Here is a 19521-nt window from a genome sequence, read left to right as displayed (position 1 = left end):
AATATTTTGTACAGCATTGGGGAGGGAGCGGGGATTGAACTGATGTGTGCGATCGTGGTTCTGAACTCGGCGAACGATGTTACAGTACATACTGTAGTCACTGATTATATAGGGCGACCGAAATATGGCCGTTCAGATCCCCCTTCGTACGTACTTTTAGTGTCCATCATAACGCCTGGTGGCACGATACCAACGATACCCCACAATACCAACCAACCCCTACTTGTACAAGTACTGTACGTAGTAACACTTCATGTCAACTCACGCGGTCCCAGCCCCACATTCAGTATTGCTAGTGTCCATTCCAATGACAATCACATGCCAGCTAATAACCTTAGTATTGATAAAACAAACTGGCAAGGCTCAGTGATGGTGTTTCCCACGCCTTTTTCTGTATTTTCTACTTGCACTTTGTTACTTTTCCTGCACACTTTCCAAGCACTCAGTTTGGTCAGCCCACATCAGTGAATGTGACATGATACTGCACGGCAAGCGATGAGATTTATCTGGGTGCGGCGAACCCTATCACATTGTGTGCCGCAAAGCCGGTCTAAACGATGTCTTGTTGAGGAGGGGGGGGTTAGGGCCATTTCTCGGACGACAAGTCGACTAGCAGATATTTGTAGAGATTCCATTAAACCGCTTCCGCAAGACTCGCGAAACCACACATTTTCCATCGTGATGTTTCCGTTATCAATCTCTTCAGGACTCTATTTGTTGGGAAAAGCATCCCCCCATGATTCCCCCCATGAACCAAACTCTACCCTCTTGTCCGGATTCAACAATGGGTCCCCTCTCAATAGTGTTCCTACAGCTGTTGTTGTAGCGGGGAGCATCACGTGGGTGGTGAGTACACTGTACTCGTATTGTACGTATCGATCGTACAATACCATTCATTGCTGGTCCTTGTATCGCAGGACCAGTAACAATACCAAAGGCTGTTTATAGCCAGGAAAAAAAAAGTAGCACTGGTCCGGAAATAGCCCCTCTGACAGCCTATGGGATCAAGACACTCCCCACGCTATATCTGACATTATGGTCAGCTTCGGTGTATGTTCCATTATTCCCATCGCCACCACGTTGGAGCAAGTGAGCGCTCTTCAGCCAAATGAGATGGAACTCAATCAATATTCAACCTCACAGGTCGCTGAAGTCAGTGAGACTGCGACAGCAGCGGACGTCACATTAGCAGTGTCTTAATGGTGCCAATGAAACCATCAACGACCGTTCCGGAACGGTAAGCTAGAATCGCACTAACGCAACCTTTTCGAGGCCATATTGGGGATGCACCGCGCAGTTCACGAATATACGGAGGTGCACGTTCCAGTGTTGTATCTACAGTATCGTTCCTCGCACGATAGTGCCAAGTACATACTTGTACGAGTACATATATCAAACAGCGCAAGCATAGAATGTACTGTACAAGTACGGCCCGAAGACCAAGGCCTGGAGAGGCACTGGAACCACCACCCACTTGCCCAAAAGGACGCGAGAACTACCAAGAGTAGTCAACACTGTCGCACTTACAGTTAATAATGGCAGGGAGGCAGGGAGAGACAGTGTTTGGGACCCCAGACAGTTAGGACTGGACTGGGGTTTAGGCCTCGGCATTAGCTTTCGTTATTCTAGCTCAATATAGAACCTGTGGGGGAGCCGGGTGGCGAATATGAATAAAATGGCGATCTGAAGCAGCTTTAAAGAGATGTGGGGATTTTTTTGTTCCTTGGTAGTGTTCTGTTTCTCGTACCTTGCATTCCCCAACCAAATACCATCCAAGCCGATCCATCCAGTGTAACATATCACCACCCCACATGCACGTGACCTCAACAAGTCGCGTTGGGAGAGCGGACTTGGAGACGTAAGGTTAAAAAAGTGATGTGCACGTTGGGTTCTGTACAAAGCTTATTTTATCATGTTGGGTTGGAGGTAGAATTCACTATAATAAAGGAAGCTCAGGCCCAGTTGTAGGAGACAACGAGTTACACACCTGAAAACGACTGAAACTCGGTGGATTTCGACGCTGACAGTGAGTTCCAGTAGATACACATGACGTGAACATACCCCCTCCAGCACCAGGACCTAACACAGATGGCTAAAGACAAGGAAATCGACTTTGACTACACGGGAGAACTGGTGATGGACGATTTCGAGTTCCCCATCGACGACATGCTCCACAACGACGGAGATGACTTTGTCAAGAAGGAAACGTGGGACGAGGGTTTTGGTTTCGGAACAAATGGCGCCGTGGGTGCGCAGATGGACGTCCAGACCAGCCCATTTAGCGACCCTGTTTTTGGCGGCGTGGGAGCAGGCCCTGACATGATGGGTCTCATGGATACAAACATGAACCACATCAACGGTAGTCACAACATGAACAGCGTCGTCAAGCAGGAGGACTACTACACACCGTCCATGGGCACTCCCATGAACCCCCAACAGCAACAGTCCATGACCCCTCAACAGCAGCATCACATGAACCACAACCAGCCCTCTCAGCTCCAATCTTTGCATCAACAGTCCCAGAAGGCTCAACCACAGCAGCAACAACAACAGCCACATCAGTCGACAGGAGTCGATAGCATAATCACAAAGGCATACACCAGGGCAGCAGGAGACCTACCGTACGGACGAAAGTACTCACGACAACTCAACAAGTACCCCGAGGACGTGGAGTATTCATCTTTCGACCCATCGCTATGGAGCAATTTGCTGACCAACTCGGAAACTCCGTACCAATACCAGATACATGTCCATTCCATGCCCGGAAAATCACGTGTGGAGACCCAAATCAAATGTGCATTATCAATCTACCCTCCGCCTCCACAGCAGTCCGTTCGACTTCCGACAGACACCATTTCGCGTCCCAAGTTCCAGCTCAAGCAGGGCCACATTCCAGACTCGTGTCTCTCCTTGGAAGTATACATTGTGGGCGAGCAGAACCCCAGCAAGCCCGTCAATTTGTGTTCTAGATGCATCAAACGAGAACAGAAGCGAGCCTGTCGAAAGAAACTCTTTGACGAGTCGGAGGAGCTGTCGTGGGTCGAGACTCGTCAACGACGTCTGGCTGTCTTCAACTGCTCCGAGGTGCTTGAGTTCAAGGATGTGGAACGGCGAGTATACATCCCCGAGTCCGGCACTACAGTTACCGCCAAGCAGCTGGTTCTGCCCCTGCGTCTGGCTTGCTACTGTAGACACCACGGGGAGAAAAAGGGATTTCGAATCCTCTTTTGTCTTAGAGACGAGGGAGGCCAGATTGTGGGTGTGGGCCAGAGTGGAACGACCGTCATGATCACTGACGACCACAAGGTTGTGGGAGACGCGGTTGCCATGCCGACTACAGCCACTGCTCCTGCCACCGCTGGCTCTTCACAACCCCCCACCCAGGTTCCTACCCCCGCTGCATCTTCGTCGACGAGCTATCGTCCTCGAAACTCGCTTCCTCTATCGCCTACTTCCATGGAAGACTCTTCGTCGGAGTTCACCTCGGACCATTCTCATTACTCCAACTATGGTTCTAAACGACGACGAGACGGCTCTTCCATCAGCGATTGGAGCGGCATGATGAACGTGCGAGGCATGGATAGACAGGCTTCCATTACCAGCATTCCCGAAATGGTTGGTGGCATGTCGAACATGACTGTGGCCAGTGCTTCGGGTAGCGCCACTAATCTGGCTGCTCACAACATGAACAACCCCGCAGACGAAAACCTGCCCGTCATCAAGCGAATCATCCCCTCGCAGGGTTCCATTCGAGGCGGCATTGAAGTAACCCTGCTTGGATCTGGCTTCAAGTCCAATCTGGTGGCTGTTTTCGGTGACAACAAGGCCGTGGGCACCCACTGCTGGTCTGATTCGACCATCGTGACCCATCTGCCGCCTTCGACCATCGTGGGTCCCGTTGTGGTGTCTTTCGAAGGTTTTGTGCTCGACAAGCCTCAGATTTTTACCTATTTTGACGACACAGACGGCCAGTTGATTGAGTTGGCGCTCCAGGTTGTGGGTCTCAAGATGAACGGACGGCTGGAAGACGCCCGAAACATTGCCATGCGAATCGTGGGCAACAATGGAGGCGTTGCGGGCGCACAAGGCGCCATGGCAGGCGGGAACATGTCTAACGGAGACGTTGGAATGGAAAGTGCTGCTGCAGACAGTTCGGTTCAACCCGTATCGCCTCCCACAGACCACGAAGATGTGGTTCTGCGATGTCTGGCTCTCACAGACATTCCTGGAGGCCGAATTGCCAACTGGCAACTCACCAACGCCGAGGGACAGACCATGGTTCATCTGGCCAGTATTCTGGGTTACTCGCGTGTTCTGGTGGCTCTTGTGGCTCGAGGAGCTCGTGTGGATGTTTCCGACAATGGTGGATTCACTCCTCTTCATTTCGCTGCTCTCTTTGGCCGTCGAAAGATTGCCAAGAAACTACTTCGGTGCAACGCTGACCCCTACAAACGTAACCGAATTGGCGAAACCGTGTTTGATGTTGCTTGTCCTCACATTCTCGATCTTCTGGTCGGTCCTCAGGGCATGCCTATGGCCGTTCAGACGTCGTATACTCCCGATTACCATCGTCAGCGTCGATCTTCATCTTCTTCCACTCTGGCTTCCATTGCATCCATCCAGGATTCGCGTGAGTACGGTTTCTATGACCATGGAATGATTTCCAACCTGTCGCATATTCCGTCCACGTGCTCCATTCGATCATCGACTTCTCAGTTTGACGCTGAAGACGAGTGGGACGAGCGAGATGAGGAGGATGGAGACTTTGACGACGATTCAGATGAGGACTCAGACGATGACTCAGACGCGCTCTTCATGTCTGTTAGAAAGCACGCCAAGGCCAAGTCTGTGGAATCTCCTCTCTCTGAGGAGGAAGAGCGACTTGTGCGACACATTGAGGCCGAAGACCAGGCTGTGGAGGCCCGTGTGGCTGCCGGAATCGTCAGTAGCAATGTACCCGACGTGGTGTCTTCCAATGACTCGGATCACGTGAGATCTGACACTTCCACTGAGAACAAGTCCTTTTCACGGTACTTTGACCGTACTCTCAGCATGGCATCTTGGGACGATGTTCTGGCTTACATTTACAGACCCAAGCGAGCTACTGTGCCCAACAAGCGGTCTTCTGGAGCTCCTCCTTCAGTCAGATCCACAAGATCGCCTCTTTCGGACCATCCCATCACGTCTTCGGGAGACGAGTCCGACCGAACCATTTCTGCACATGCCCCTTCCGGCGGTGCCGGTCGAGGCCGGTCTCATTCGTCCATCTCGCGAATGTGGCGATACCTGAAGAACTCGTCTGCCGATGAGGCCACCCGGTCTCGATCTCGAGATGCAAACGGAGCCGGTGCTCCCCCTGCCTACGAAGAAATCTTCCCTGGCCATGGGGTTGTCCACGACAAGAAGGTTGTGCAGATGGCCGCTGCTTCTGCTGCCGAGAACTCGTCTGGGCCTGTTGGAGCCTCATCTTCAGCAGTTGCGTCCACTTCTGCGGCTGCCGCTGTGGTGCCCTCCCCACTAGCCCCCATTGTGGAGGACGAGGAGCAGCTGGTAGAGGCCTGGAGACGACAGCGACGATCCATGGCTAACGATCGCATGTTATTTGCCTTCTGGCTGCCTGTGCTGCTCATGGCTATTGGTTATATGGTCATCAAGGCGTTTGGTCTGTTCCCCGACCAGGTCTCTGCCGTTGAGTCTGTGGCTGAGACTGTGGGTGTCCACTGCCGTGGAGCAGTTGCCAAGCTATGGTTCAAGCAGTACCCTGTTCACCGAGGCCAGCCACTCAAGGACACCTGTTCATTTGAGCCCAACAGTCTGGTAGAGTCAGCTCTTCGTCAGATGAATGGGTGGTCCGACCGGGAGGTTCCCATTCATCAAGCCCAGGCCCAGGCTGCATGAACACGAACAAGCGGAAGAAGTCTGTGCAAACGCGAACGCCTGTATAATTGTATCATCTAATTAATTTATTGTATTATGATCATTTAAATGAGAAACTACTGTTTTTTAAAGTCCATCTTTGTATCTCACTGTCAAGGTCTCAGTTACAGTAAGTTTAGTGTCCACAGTACAGTGTCCCAGGCATCGGTCTCGGGATGGACCCTGGAACTGTAAAAGTGTCAGATGGGTTTGGTAGAGTGACGCTGAAGCGACGTCGGGGATCATACTGGCAGGGCTAAGGGATGCGATGAACGAACAATTTAATAAGATCGACTGTCCAATTATTATGATTAGGGTGATTTATAAGCCCTTCCATATATCCCTTCTACTGTGCTACCTACACTCTATCAACGTCTGATCAGTAATTATCAAGACGCAACTCATCTCTGCTTCAAAGTTTGCTATCTACGAATGCTTGTACTGTATGGAGTGTGTACTGTGTAAAATATTGAGTAGTGATTAAGAGCTCCAAACAGGGGTTGAGGCACACAAAGGGTTGGGTAGCGTCGACTTTGCCCCTCACACTAAGAACACAACAGCAACTACAACATTACAACACTTCCCCTCTCTCCTCTCTGGATCCAACCTCAGACCCTCCCAGGCCCATGTCTCCTCCCAACCACGGCTACAAATTTAAACTCGGCATACAGGAAAAAAAATAATGCAGCTGGCAAAACAAATCACCATACCGTTATTATCACCACACACAACCCATCACACAACTTTACCGAGATGACCAACCAAGAATCGCAGTCGGTCAAGGTGGTCTTCGTGACCCGGGACGAGACCCTGCAGCCCGAGGCTCCCCTGCCTCCCGTCATGGTCCCTACTTCCCTCAAGCGTCTGGGTCTGTCTGAAATCGTCAACCAGCTGCTGGACACTGAGACTCCTGTTCCTCTTGATTTCCTCATTGTGAAGGCTACTGCCGGCGATGGAGGAGCTTCGATTCTCGACGAGGAGTCTGCCTCTTCTTCCTCGGTGCTTCTACGACCAGGAGCCTCCCTGGAGTCTTTCCTTGCTGACAACGGTTTGTCTTCCGAAGTCAGTCTGTCGATCGAGTACATTCGATCTGTGCTGCCTCCATCATTTCTGGCCTCTTTCTCCAACCCCGACTGGGTCGCTGCTGTCGATATCAACGCCCGGTGGACTGGCGATCTGAAACCCGTCATCGCCTCGGGATCTTACGACGGAGTCGTGCGTCTGTGGGACCACTCGGGTCATGTGACCGGCCAGCTTGTGGGCCACAACTCCGCCGCCAAGGCTGTGCGATGGATCTCTAATGACCAGCTCGTTTCTGGAGGTTCCGACCGACTTTTGTACCTATGGAACCCCGACGGAAAGAAGTACCGACGAAAGGAACCTGGACAGGTGGGCAAGAAGGAGCTCAACTACGACAGTGAGGAGGACAGTGATGAGGAGATGCTCGATGAGCTTCCAGCCGCCTCTACCGTGACCCCTATGGCAGCTCTACATGGACATACCGCACCCATCAACGATCTTGCTGTTCACGCCAAGACCGGAAAGATCATCTCCGCCTCCGCAGACGGATCCGTGGGTCTGTGGTCTACCGACTACAATGACATGCCGGCAATTGAGCCCCATACCGCTGCCGCTGGCGGTCTGACTTCCACTTCTGCACAGAAGCGACGAAAGCTCGCCAACTCCGGCTCTGGAGCCACCGGTCTGGGAGCTGCTCGTCAGCGAGGTCCTCTGGCAGTCATGGGCGGCCACTCCGCCGCCGTTTCGGCCGTCGCATTCCATCATTCCGACCCCACAGTCGCCTACTCTGTGTCTCTGGATCACACCATCAAAACCTGGGATCTCGCCACCGCCGAGGCTGTCCAGAGCAACGCCGGATCCCCCGATCCTTCGGTCGATACCCGATCCACCTCCTTTTCGCTTCTTTCCCTTTGCACCCTGCCCCAGGGTCTCATTGCCTGCGGCTCTTCAGCCCGTCACATTACCCTGCACGACCCCCGAGTAACTGCACAGGTGGCAACTCAGGCCAAGCTGGTGGGCCACACCAACTTCGTGTCGTCGCTGTCGCGAGGACCCGAATCCAACCCCTTCCTGCTGGCTTCAGGATCTCACGATGGAACTGTCCGAATATGGGATGTTCGAACCACCAAGTCTCTGCACGTGATCCACCGAGAGACTCTGACAGAGAACAATGCCGTGTTTGGCGTGGACTGGAAACAAAACCTGGGTATTGTCTCTGGTGGCCAGGACAACAAGATCCAGATTAATAACAACCCCCAGAGCGCCTAAGGCACCCCAGGGGTTTTTGCATCATGTACGTATAGGTAATTGTAGATATAGAGGAGAGGGTGTGTCAGTAGGCTACTTGTAATATTGTGATAGAGTGGAACAGGTTGACTTCGTAAATGAGTTATCCTATGTGCTCGATCTATACTGTAACTACTGTAGCTACAAGAGTGCACGTCGCGTGGTACAACTCAAGTACAAGTACAAACAACGCTAGGTTAATAGTTCATTACCGGAAGTGACAGGCACAAGTTCGGGGCAACTAAAACAGGCACTCGGGTACAAGTACAATTACATTATATTGCTGTTGTTGTTATTGCCTTTGTTTCCTGTCTTTTTTTTTTCTTCCTTTTTTTTTGTTTTTTTCTTATCACTGCTGAATTGGTCCTCCATGGTGTGATACAAATACACCTGTACGTACAGTACTCGTACTTGTACGGGCAAATTCACCAACACATATCGACAAGAATCATGAAGATTTTTCTTCGTCAAACAAACCAAATCAGACATTCTTTTATTGATGGACCTCCTGATGACACCTTCCTTGCGGGGTTCCTTCACTTACTGTAAATCTGATTTATCATCTACACTCTTGAAAAAACACTCTTGAATGACGTTAGCTAAGTTTTGACGTACCTGTTACGGAGTCCTAATTACAGAACCTTAGACCGACCTCGTTCTACAGTAGGTACAGTACCTGAATTTGGAAGTGCCAACGCCTTGACAGCAGCCTCCTTAGCCTTATCATGTCTGACAGTAGTGTCGGTGCTACTGCACAGTGTATATGAGCCAAGCACCAACTATATGCAAATTTTGTCACTCATGATCCTGCTGTCGTGTCCAGATATCTCACTTGAAACTGTACTTTGTATTGTTGCAATAATTTCATGTCTTCTTGAACAGAAATGTGGGGTTGTAATAGTCGTACAGTAATGGCACATGCACAGAGGGCTGCCAGTAATAGTACGATACTGTTGTAGCTAGTGCCATTGATGTGTATTCAGTACTTATGTAATCTACGTATAAACACGTGTGTATCTATTGGCATGAATGGTATTAAATCCGCTCCTCTTTTCAATCATTCCGACCGGGAAATGGATAGACAGATCGACGAATACGAGTGCATTTGTGGAGAGAGTTGAATGGCTTTGGAATGTAGTTCAGCCTCGGAGACAAGCATAATATAAGGGAAGAGGGTGATTTAGATACGGTTCGGCACGATTCCGGTTGACCACTAGTCTAATCTACACTGGCTATGAAACTGCTCAACATCAGTAGCTCTTCTCCTCCCAGACTACTGTAGCTACTCTAAGTGGATCTGCACACTAATGTTATGCCGAGTGCAGGTACCGGCGGTACCTGTCGATATTCAGGTTGGATGAGCTCAGAGAAGAAATGATGGGAAATACAGTACGTCTGAAAATGTAGAACACGCTCAACCATCACAGAAAACTAGATTCAGTTCTTGGTGCCAAATGAACAAGCATACGCACCTTGCTGTCCTTGTATCTGCCAGATTACCTACGTGTTTGAGCCTGTAGTCTAACTCAAAGAGCACGTTTTCTGGTTAACTTAGCGTTCACGATGTCCATTGACTGGCTGAGAGTTGACAGAGAGGCACGGCACACAGTGACAAAAGAAACGGGGCGGCAGTTGGCGGCTGACACAGGATCCACTTTTCCGCGGAGAGCGTTGTCGTGAGTTCGGAAACGGGCGTGAGAAGATTGATGGGATTGGTATTTGCATGAGTAGAGTGGTATCTCAGTAATGACAGACACATGATACAAGGGGAGTACCAGAAGTTTCAACTCTTCAATTGACCTTCGAACAACGAACTTTTCCTCCAATTCGTCTCCTTGAGCAGGAGGTTTCACCATCAGTAGCCAAGCGCTATATGCACGACGCAGTGAGACACCATCTCTTGGCGTCTTGGCAGGCGGAGATTTGTACAAATACCGGGTATAAAAGCCATGGTGAATGTCGAATCAACAAGCCATCCAACAATGAACGTCCTTTTCACGCTGCTCACATGGGCCACCGTTGCCCTGGCTGCTATGCAGCCTCTCGGACCTCCCACCAAGTTCTCGGGAAAGGACTATCTTGTCAAGCACGCCATTCAGGAGATTGAGAATCTGTACAACTCCACCCGACTCGACTCCTGCGCCAAGTGCATGGGTGCTCTAGCTCTGGGAAAGACCATTGCCATTGAAGACGACCGAGTCATTCCTGAGATTCTCCAAGAGCTGTGTAAGAAGTACAAGTGGCAGGCCGTTTGCACCAACGTCTATCAGGGGCGAAATTTTGGTGTTGAAGCTAAGGCTGGCCACATTGCCAACGTTCTACAGCTCATTGATCCCTACGGAACCGACGGAGAGTACATCTGCCACTACCAGGTCAAGAAGGCTTGTCCTCGACCTGCCACTCCTGTCTTCAACCTCACCGGATGGTGGCCCGAGAAGCCCGCTGATCTGGAGGATCGACTTGCCAAGTCCAAGGGCGACAGATTCAACGTTGTTCATCTTTCTGATTTCCATGTTGACCTGCGATACCAGATTGGTAGTGAGTCCAACTGTACTTCTTACATGTGCTGCGTTGAGCCTGTCTACAACAATGACGCTCGAAAGGCCAACTTCACTGATGTCGTTCTCCCAGCTCAGAAGTTTGGCTCTTATGAGTGTGACATACCCCAAGTTCTTCTCGAAGACTCTCTTAGGTCCGTGGCTACCATAGGAGCCAATAAGTCATTCGAGTTTGGTATCTTCACTGGAGACATGGTATCTCATGATCTGGACGATTGGCTGTCTCTGGCCAACGTCATCAAATCTGAGGAGGACGTTTACTACCAGATGAAACGATTCCTCGGTGACCTCCCCATCTACTCCACTTTCGGCAACCATGACACCTTCCCTTATGCTCAGCAAGCCCAGAATGCTTCTGGTTTCCTCGGAGAGTTTGTGTGGAACGCCCAACTGTCCGCCTCTCTGTGGAAGGACTATGGTTGGATCGATGAGGCAACTCAGGCGGAGGCTGTACACACATACGGAGCTTTCGGAGTGACAACCAAGCGAGGACTGCGGGTTATCTCAATGGACTCAAACTTCTGGTACAACGCCAACTATTACAACTACTGGAACACCACCTCTCCCGACACTTCTGGAATGATGAAGTGGATGGTTGACCAGCTGATAGAGGCTGAGAAGAACGCCCAGAAGGTCTGGATCATCGCCCACGTTCCCACCGGGGGAAGTACCACCAACGCCCTCCCTCACGCTACCGAGGTGTTCCGGCAGATCGTTGACCGATTTGCTCCACATACCATTGCCGCTCTATTTTTTGGACACACCCACGAGGACCAGTTCAACGTGTACTACGCTGGAAACGGCACCGATAACTCCATCGATAACGCTCTGACCGTGGGATGGATCTCGCAGTCAGTCACTCCTCTGCACAACTACAACCCCTCGTGGAGATACTACGAGGTTGACAGTGATACATTTGAAATCATGGAGTCCATCAATTATTATGCCCAACTCCACAAGACATTCGAGTTTGATATGGACAAGCCTGAGATTGCGAACAACGGCTCCTTTACTCGAGTCACATACCCTCCCCGAACTCCTGATGAGGAGCTCGAGTGGATCTTTGAGTACTCTGCCCGAGATGTCTATGATCCTGATCAGAAGTGGCCTCGAGAAGCTCCTCTCAACGCCACTTTTTGGCACAACGCTATCCAGTACATTATCAGCAACGATACAGGCAGAGAGGACTACCTCAAGTATGAGTACCGAGAGAGTCCCTTTGTTCCTGATGGAAGCGACCCCGAGTACATCAAGAACATGTACTGCTACTTTTCGTCTGGTACCGTTCCTGCTGTGTTTGAGTGCCAGAAGCGAATGAACATCACCAAGGAGATCTGGATCTAAACGGGGTGTATCTGTTTAGATTCTCGTGGTATCCTATTTTCGTATCTTTTCAAATATTTTGTTGTATCTCGAATGGTATCTGTTTTTGTATTATAGCTTTGTAACTTACAGTAACTGGGATTCGCTCTACTTGTATACCTTGGAAGATGGGAACCTTGGAGGTCAGCACCATGTTACAGTATAAGCACAGCTGTATTATAGATGGTGCTTAAGAAAGGGATAAATTAGAGGACAATATATAAGTCATGATTCCGTGACTCCGCTGTCCCCCCCTTAAACATAGGCGACCTTTCTTGCAGTCATGGTTACCGAACACCTACCAATACGCTCAACTGAACTATCCAAATCAGTCTATCATTATGTTATGTATCTAAAACTCCTCTTCGTCCTCTCCCTCAAGGTCGACTCGTCGCTTACCTTCACCTGCCAGCTTCATGTCAGCAAAAGACCGCTGAGCAGCCTGCTTGGAAACAGTAGCCTGCATTCGCTCAATCTCCTCCTCAGCGTTAGAAGCATCGGCCTGAGCGTACTGAAGAACAAGACGTCGGCCGAGCAGATGGGTGCCCTGCAGAGCAGACATGGCATGCTCAGCCTCCTTGGCAGACACGTACTCGGCAAAGGCGAAACCTCGAGACTCGGAGTTGAACTTCTTGGGCACTCGGACAGTCTTGAGAGAACCAAAAGCACCAAACAGCTTCTGAACATCCTTCTTGGTAGCCTCGAACGGCAAATTCTTGATGAGGATCTTGGAATCGATAGCCTTCTTGGTCTCTGTGGTCTCCTCGTCCTGGCCACGGTTGGAGATCTTGAGCTGCAGCTTATGGCCATCAAGCACATGACCATCCATGGCCTTCTGGGCAATCTCAGCAGCCTCCTTGGAGGAGAACTCGACGAAACCGAAACCCATGGACAGGAACTTTCCCTTGTTCTTAGAGTCAGGCTTCATCTTGACCTGAGCAACCAGGAAACCGTCCAGAGCCTTGAAGGCGTCGGTGAGAACACGGGAGGTGGTCTTGAAGTTCAAGTTCTTGACAAATACAGAAGTAGAAGCAGTAGCAGGTCTTTCATCGTTAGAACCAGTGTCCATAACGTCAGAAGCAGACAGCTTGTCCTCGATAGTAACAATCTTGTCTTGTTTAACATGCTCAACCTCATCACTCTCCATCTTCTCGTTAGGAAGCAGGTTCTTGGGACCCTTCTCCAGGTACAGAATGCTAGTCTTGAACCTTCGGAAAGCCAGCTTGGCAAACGCAGCTCGAGCGTCGGGAATGTGCTTGAAAATGACAATAGCAATAGTTCCAGCTGGAGGCATCATCACCTTATAGAGATCTCCGTATTCAGAAAACATCTCAGCAATCTCAGGCTGGGTGGTTCCAAAGGGGAAGTTCTTGACAAGAATGACTCGATCATCTCTATCCTTGTTGTCAAAGGAAGCCAGATCAACGCCCATCTTCTCAAAGTACGACTTGACATCTCCAATAACAGTGGCCTCAGCCAAAGCCTGCTTGACAGCAGCATCACTGGAGTCTGGGTCGATCAATTCGGACTTCTTGATACCCATACTCTTGGCCACACTCTCCATGACGGCGTCCTGGTTCATGTACAGCGAATTCCAAGAGAACTGCTGTTTGGCAGCCTCGGCCTTTCGCTTCAGCTCCTGCTGCTTCTTGAGAGGCAGGTTTTTGAGATCGTGCTCGTCCAGTCGGTTGTAGTCCTTCTTGGGCTTTCCGGGTAGGATATGCAAAAGTCGGCCCTGGAAAATCTTTCCATCCTGGGCCTCGTACGCTGCGATGGCGTTTTCGGGGTCCTCAAACTGCACGTGTGCGAATCCCTTGCACTGGCCAGTCTTGGTGTTGATGGGTAGATGAACCTCCTCCAACTCTCCGTACTGCGAAAACAGCTGTCGGAAATCCTCCTCTTTGGCTGTATAGAGCAGGTTTCGCAAGAACAGACGTCCAGTTTTTCTAATGCTCACAATGGTAGGGTCCTCAGAGGGCTCCTCATCAACAGGAGTAGCAGCCTTGGGAGCATTGCCTTTTCCTTTCTTGCCCTCGCTCTTGGACTCGGTGTGTCTGTTTTCACGGTCCTCCTCGGGTTCCCCCTCCTTGATTCGTGTTTGTCGTTGTCGCAACCAGTCCATATCTGAAACGCCAGGATCAGCAGCAAGTCCGTCTTCAATAACCGGATCTTCCTCGTCCTCCTCGGCCTCCTCATTGTCGTCATCCTTCTTGTTCTCACTCTCCTCTTCCTCGTCCTCGTCCTCGTCTATCTCGTCGTCACCCTTGCCGGTAAACTCGTCATACTCATCATCAGAAGCAGTAGACTGGATCACCTGAGGCTCGTTGGCAACAGCTCCAGCATCGTTGTTGGCCCAGGTCTTAGCGTTAGATCGAACCTGCATGGCATCCAGATAGTCAGCCAGTCGAGGATCGGAGGCGTTGCCCAAACCATTAATGTCGTCAATGGTCATAGGCTTCTCGAGATACCGGGCCTTCTTGGCCTCCCGGTCGTCCTCAGCGTCCTCTCGAGCTCTCTGAGCAGCCTGCCGCTTTCGCTCTCTTGAAGACAGAGGAACATTGGGGTCTGTGAAAGTCATGGCAACAGCCACGGAGATCTTGGTAGAGTTGATGAAAGATGTGTCAAAATACTTGACGGCAGCCTCGGCAGTCTCGTCGGATCGGAAACCAACGAATCCGAACCGTCTGGTCTTGCCGTCTCGAGCTCTCACCACCTTGACATCAGTGATATCGGAAGGGGCAAAGCCAGCAGACTTGGGATCCTTGACGGTGGAAAAGTGTTTCTTCAGGCCAGCCTCATCGAGGTAAGGCGGCAGGTTTTTCACAATCAGTCGAGACATTCTGTGGTGTGTGGGAAATTTTCCTCACCTGCATCTGCAAGATACTAGAAATTTTAAAGTTAAGGTGTTCGCTGAAAGCTTATTTTGTCTACAATATGGAATTGTGGAGGGAAGTGAATTGTCCAAGTATGTACTGTAGCTACTGTAAGTACTGTAGCTATTACACAAAGGATAAGAAAACAGGTACATAATGGTACCAGTGGTTTGCTGAGGATTAGATATCCTCAGAGGGAAACCCTCAAGATGGCTACTGCTCCAAAGCAATAAGAATACAGATATTCTGATATAAGCTTAGTCAGCTTATCTCGAACTGCAACCTTCCAAGGGTCCGACTCGATATATCGATATAATTGAACAGGAGACGTCAAACATTTCTAGCAAATCCATAGGTTTCATTTAACTACGTCTATTTTCATTTCTGTCTCTACATTCTGTCACTAATTTATCCCCGTGTCAACCTCAAACGAGTCTACAACTTTCTTGGTTGGCACAAGTTGACTCTTTCAGACCCCTAAAAAGTGAAGATAACCATCGTAATCTAGAATTGCAGATATGGTATATACAGTACTTTAATACCAATTCTTTTCCTTAACTATTTCATTTGTTGGCTCTGAAAATCTCACGACATTCTCAGCCGAAGAGATGTCTAAACAGCTCTGTAGGCAGTAGTATTTATCATCATGGAAAAGACCGTGGTACAATGAGACAACAGCCTTATATCTTTAAAACCATTTTTTTTTTAATTCCATCTTTGCTATTGTATCGAGACATGGCTCTCTTACGGTCTTACAGTAACTTAGGGCCAGTTTGTTCACATCCACCATCGACAATAAACATTACAGTGTACTCACATATCTATCAACAACCATAATACATCCGCGGCTTATGGAAACCTCAGATACTATCTCTAGTAAAATCAGACGAGTGCTTGAACGTGACCGATCGTCACTCGTTCACGTGTCAGCAACTATGGAATCTACAAGTACAAAGGACCATCATCTGAGTATGGAGTAAGGAAACCATCTGAGTATAGAGTCTATGATTAGGGTCTTGCCTTTAGAAGTTCCCTTTTTCCGCCATCACCCGTGGGTCTCTGTTGAATATCAATATTCGTCAGCACCATCCGTTGGGTCTCTTCCAGTACCTTCAGAACTCGGTCGCGTCCGCGTCTTGAAATCTGGAAATGAATCCGACTCCTGGGATTAGACATCGTATGTATTCAAATGCCTGTTCTGTAAATGGGTTCTACAAATATGTTTCTAGCTCAAACTTGTAGCACCTGGGCTCCGGTCACAGTTCCGGAGATGTCCAGACCTGCTCGCGCTGACAAAGCATCGCAGGATGTTGATCGATATAATCTACAACGATATTGACAAGTTCGGGAGATAGATGAGTATCGAGCTAGTTCAAAATCGATGTTCGTCTCTTCATAAGGAAGACAGAGGCCAGTAATGCGTAACACTCGGACCGATCTTGGCCATCCAGGAGGATCTCCGATGAGACAATGAGTGTCACTGCAGTAGTGCGAATAAACGTGAACGAGTGGGTGTCGTGAGGGTGACAAGAAAAGAAGCAGAGTCAAATCATTCCATTTCAACCATTTACAGTATACTGCTAGATATGTTTCCCTAATGGTTAGCCCATTTGTCTAGAGTACTCATAGCTACTGTATTCCATAATCAAGGTTCACTGTGCTTCGATACTGCCTGGAGATAAGACAGATGCGATAATACACGACATGTTGGATGTAAGGGCATGTAATACGTGTTGATATTAATTGATCTGACGTATTATATAAACGATGTATATCCAGGACTCATTCAACACTAGACGCAACCCGATGCTCTCGTCACAATGATTGGATTCTTGGTCTCGGTCTCAGGTTGCGTCTTCTTTCGGCTCCTCTCACCACACTTCTTTAACACCCCTCAACCCACCACCATTCTATTCCACATCACCTCACACCACTTCAAGAGAGATACCGACACAATATAATTTCATCGATGAAACTGGAAACCAGAAAATACCTGCTGGTGACCATCCTGGTGGTCATGTTCACTATCGGCTCGGTCATGGACCTATGGCTCTACCTCCTGTGTCTTAGCCGATCACCCAACCTCAAGCACTACAGAGCTATGTTGGCTCGAAGATGGTGGTCGTGGACGATGTTCTCGGTGGGTCAGGTGGTCAACTTCAAGATCAAGATGCACGGCGACAAAATGATACCCGAGGGAAACATGCTGATAATCAGTGAGATACCTATGATGTGGTCGACGAGACACGAAATACTAACACAGGTAATCATCTATCAAGATACGACTATATGATCTACGCACTAATCAACAACCAGCATTGCGCCAAGTCGCACCTTGCATTCCTGTCCTGGAAACACATCTTTTCTCTCTTTAGCCTCAGCAAGATTCTGCCCTTCTACCGACTTGACGAAAACTGGATGTTCGAATCAGCAGCCGACCTTGAGAAAGAACTAGCCAAGCTAATCAACCCTTACTGTCTGGTGCTGTTCCCAGAAGTCTCGGTGGCAACCCCACAACTTATCAGACGACATAGAGAGCTCTGCAGAGCGTGTTTTGCACCTGAACTCACTCATGTACTCTACCCTCGCCACAGCAGCTTTGCAGACTTCATATTGGGACTGAATAAGGGCCAGGCTCTTAGTTACATCTACGACGCCACCATCTCGTATACTGACAAGAAAGATAAGATTCTATGTAATCCTGGAAACATAGATACTCTGTTGACTCAAGTGGAAACGGTTCATGTTCACATACACCGAGAACAGTATCGTCGGCTGCCGCGCCACAGACGTGGTATTCAGAAGTGGCTGGAAAACACATGGGTCCACAAGGATAAGAGTATCAGAAAGGCCTACAAGCAGTCTGGATCAATCATGGATGATGGCAAGCTCAAGGAGAAGGATAAGTGATACTAACTAACTGCATGTAAAAACAGATAAATATGTTAATGAATCAATGAAATGGTATACGATGACTACAGTAAACTCTGGTATACCTTACTTGAATGTTTTTGATAAATATTATTGACAACACTATATTGACAATGATGCTATCTAGTTGATGTGAGCCTTCTTCTCCAGCTCATCGGCAAGATCGTCAACGGTCTTGTCATCCTTCTTTTCCGACTTGTCCTCCTCGTCTTCCTCCTCCTCATCGCTGTCATCCTCGTCTTCCTCAGAGTCAGGCTCCTCCATCTCGTCAAGCTCATCGAGCTCACCGTGTCCTCGAGAGTCGAACAGCTTGGTGATCTTCTCAATCACGTCCTCATCCTCAGGGAAGCAGTTACCATTAAGCTCCAGCAACTTGATGGCAGGCAGGTTCTTCTCCAGGGCCTCGTAGAGAGCCTCCGCACCATCGAGGTTGATCTCGTTGTACTGGAGTCGCAGGGTCTCAAGCTTCTCGAGGGGCTTACCGTCTCGGAGAGCCTCACCAAGGGCAACAGATCCCTTGCCGGAAAGCAGACAGTCGGAAATACCCAGCTCGACCAGTTCGGGCCACTGAGAGTAGACCTTGGTCAGAGCCTTGGCACCTTTCTTGGTAAAGGTGTTGTCCTGCAGATCGAGAATCTCCAGCTTGGGGCACTTGGACAGACCCTTCTCCAGCAGAGCAACAATACCATCCTGTCTGATACCGTTCTGCTTGAGCTGCAGGTTCTTGACGGAGCCGTGGGTGGCGAGGTACTTGGCCCAAGACTCCATGGAGCCGTTCTCAAGTCGGTTTCGGCCGCAGATGACGGTCTCCAGCTTGATATCGGACTTAGCCTCCTTCTTGGCCGCAGCCAGACGCTCCAGAGCCTCTCCGATCTTGGTACCGGCAGCGGGACCGAAACCGTTGTTGGTCAGATACAGGTGCTGCAGGGGCACGTGCTTTCCGAGGAAATCAGCCAGGGGATCAACGGTGGTGATACCGAAGGCGTTGTCGGAAAAGTCCACAGTGGTGGCGTTCTTGAGGGTCAGAACTGCCTCACAGATGTGCTCCATGGACTTGGGGATCTCGTCCTTGAGTCGGCCGGTGAAAATGTCGTCGAAGGACACCTTGGTGATGTTCTGCTTATCCTTAATGGAGTCAGCGATGGCCTTGCAAGCGTCGATGCCGAAAGTGTTGCCTCCAAAGTACACCTCTGTGGTTTCGTCGGTGATGTCGCGGAGATGTCGCTTCATCTCATCGTAGTCATCGACCTTGAGGGCCTTTCCAACAAGCGAGAATTTCGTCATTGTAGTTGTAGCTGGGGTGTGTAAGCAGAGTGAGCTGTGAGAGAGGCTCTGGTTTGGATTATACACGGATCAAAAATCACAACAAACTTCACTTACCAGAAACTCTATTAGTAACGGTGGGTACCAATACAATTTTGGGGGGTGATCATAAGAAGTTGAGTAAGAAAAATGATTCCAATTGCACTCGATTAGTACATTGGTCTCATATATTCTCCAAATTCACCCCTCGACCAGTCGCAAACACTGGATCCGATTGAGTTCTGGTGACTGGACAAGGCAGACACCCTGCA

The 19521-nt window shown here is 49.5% G+C and overlaps 7 protein-coding genes across 7 annotated transcripts; 5 read left to right on the top strand and 2 right to left on the bottom strand.

Moving 5' to 3' along the window:
* Nucleotides 1–495: 495 nt before the first annotated feature.
* On the top strand, nt 496–948 carry YALI1_B16255g (uncharacterized protein; the record flags this gene model as incomplete). Its single annotated transcript, XM_068282075.1, has 1 exon — nt 496–948. The coding sequence occupies one exon, from the start codon at nt 496–498 to the stop codon at nt 946–948; it is 453 nt and encodes a 150-aa protein (XP_068138176.1).
* Nucleotides 949–2088: 1140 nt separating this feature from the next.
* Nucleotides 2089–5898, top strand: YALI1_B16239g (uncharacterized protein; the record flags this gene model as incomplete). Its single annotated transcript, XM_500796.3, has 1 exon — nt 2089–5898. One exon carries the CDS (start codon nt 2089–2091, stop codon nt 5896–5898), a length of 3810 nt encoding a protein of 1269 aa, XP_500796.1.
* A 771-nt stretch (nt 5899–6669) lies between these two features.
* On the top strand, nt 6670–8205 carry YALI1_B16194g (uncharacterized protein; the record flags this gene model as incomplete). The annotated part of the gene is made up of 1 exon (XM_500795.3): nt 6670–8205. One exon carries the CDS (start codon nt 6670–6672, stop codon nt 8203–8205), a length of 1536 nt encoding a protein of 511 aa, XP_500795.1.
* A 1967-nt stretch (nt 8206–10172) lies between these two features.
* Nucleotides 10173–12125, top strand: YALI1_B16158g (uncharacterized protein; the record flags this gene model as incomplete). Its single annotated transcript, XM_500794.4, has 1 exon — nt 10173–12125. The coding sequence occupies one exon, from the start codon at nt 10173–10175 to the stop codon at nt 12123–12125; it is 1953 nt and encodes a 650-aa protein (XP_500794.4).
* Nucleotides 12126–12495: 370 nt separating this feature from the next.
* Nucleotides 12496–14982, bottom strand: YALI1_B16110g (uncharacterized protein; the record flags this gene model as incomplete). Its single annotated transcript, XM_500793.3, has 1 exon — nt 12496–14982. One exon carries the CDS (start codon nt 14980–14982, stop codon nt 12496–12498), a length of 2487 nt encoding a protein of 828 aa, XP_500793.1.
* Nucleotides 14983–17131: 2149 nt separating this feature from the next.
* On the top strand, nt 17132–17926 carry YALI1_B16087g (uncharacterized protein; the record flags this gene model as incomplete). The annotated part of the gene is made up of 2 exons (XM_068282074.1): nt 17132–17156; nt 17280–17926. The coding sequence occupies 2 exons, from the start codon at nt 17132–17134 to the stop codon at nt 17924–17926; spliced, it is 672 nt and encodes a 223-aa protein (XP_068138175.1).
* Nucleotides 17927–18070: 144 nt separating this feature from the next.
* On the bottom strand, nt 18071–19231 carry YALI1_B16068g (uncharacterized protein; the record flags this gene model as incomplete). Its single annotated transcript, XM_500790.1, has 1 exon — nt 18071–19231. One exon carries the CDS (start codon nt 19229–19231, stop codon nt 18071–18073), a length of 1161 nt encoding a protein of 386 aa, XP_500790.1.
* Nucleotides 19232–19521: the final 290 nt, after the last annotated feature.

This window comes from Yarrowia lipolytica, chromosome 1B (assembly GCF_001761485.1).
Source record: "Yarrowia lipolytica chromosome 1B, complete sequence".
Taxonomy (NCBI): domain Eukaryota; kingdom Fungi; phylum Ascomycota; class Dipodascomycetes; order Dipodascales; genus Yarrowia; species Yarrowia lipolytica.
Note: the sequence above shows the minus strand (reverse complement) of the source record. Positions and strands in the feature narration are given on the sequence as shown.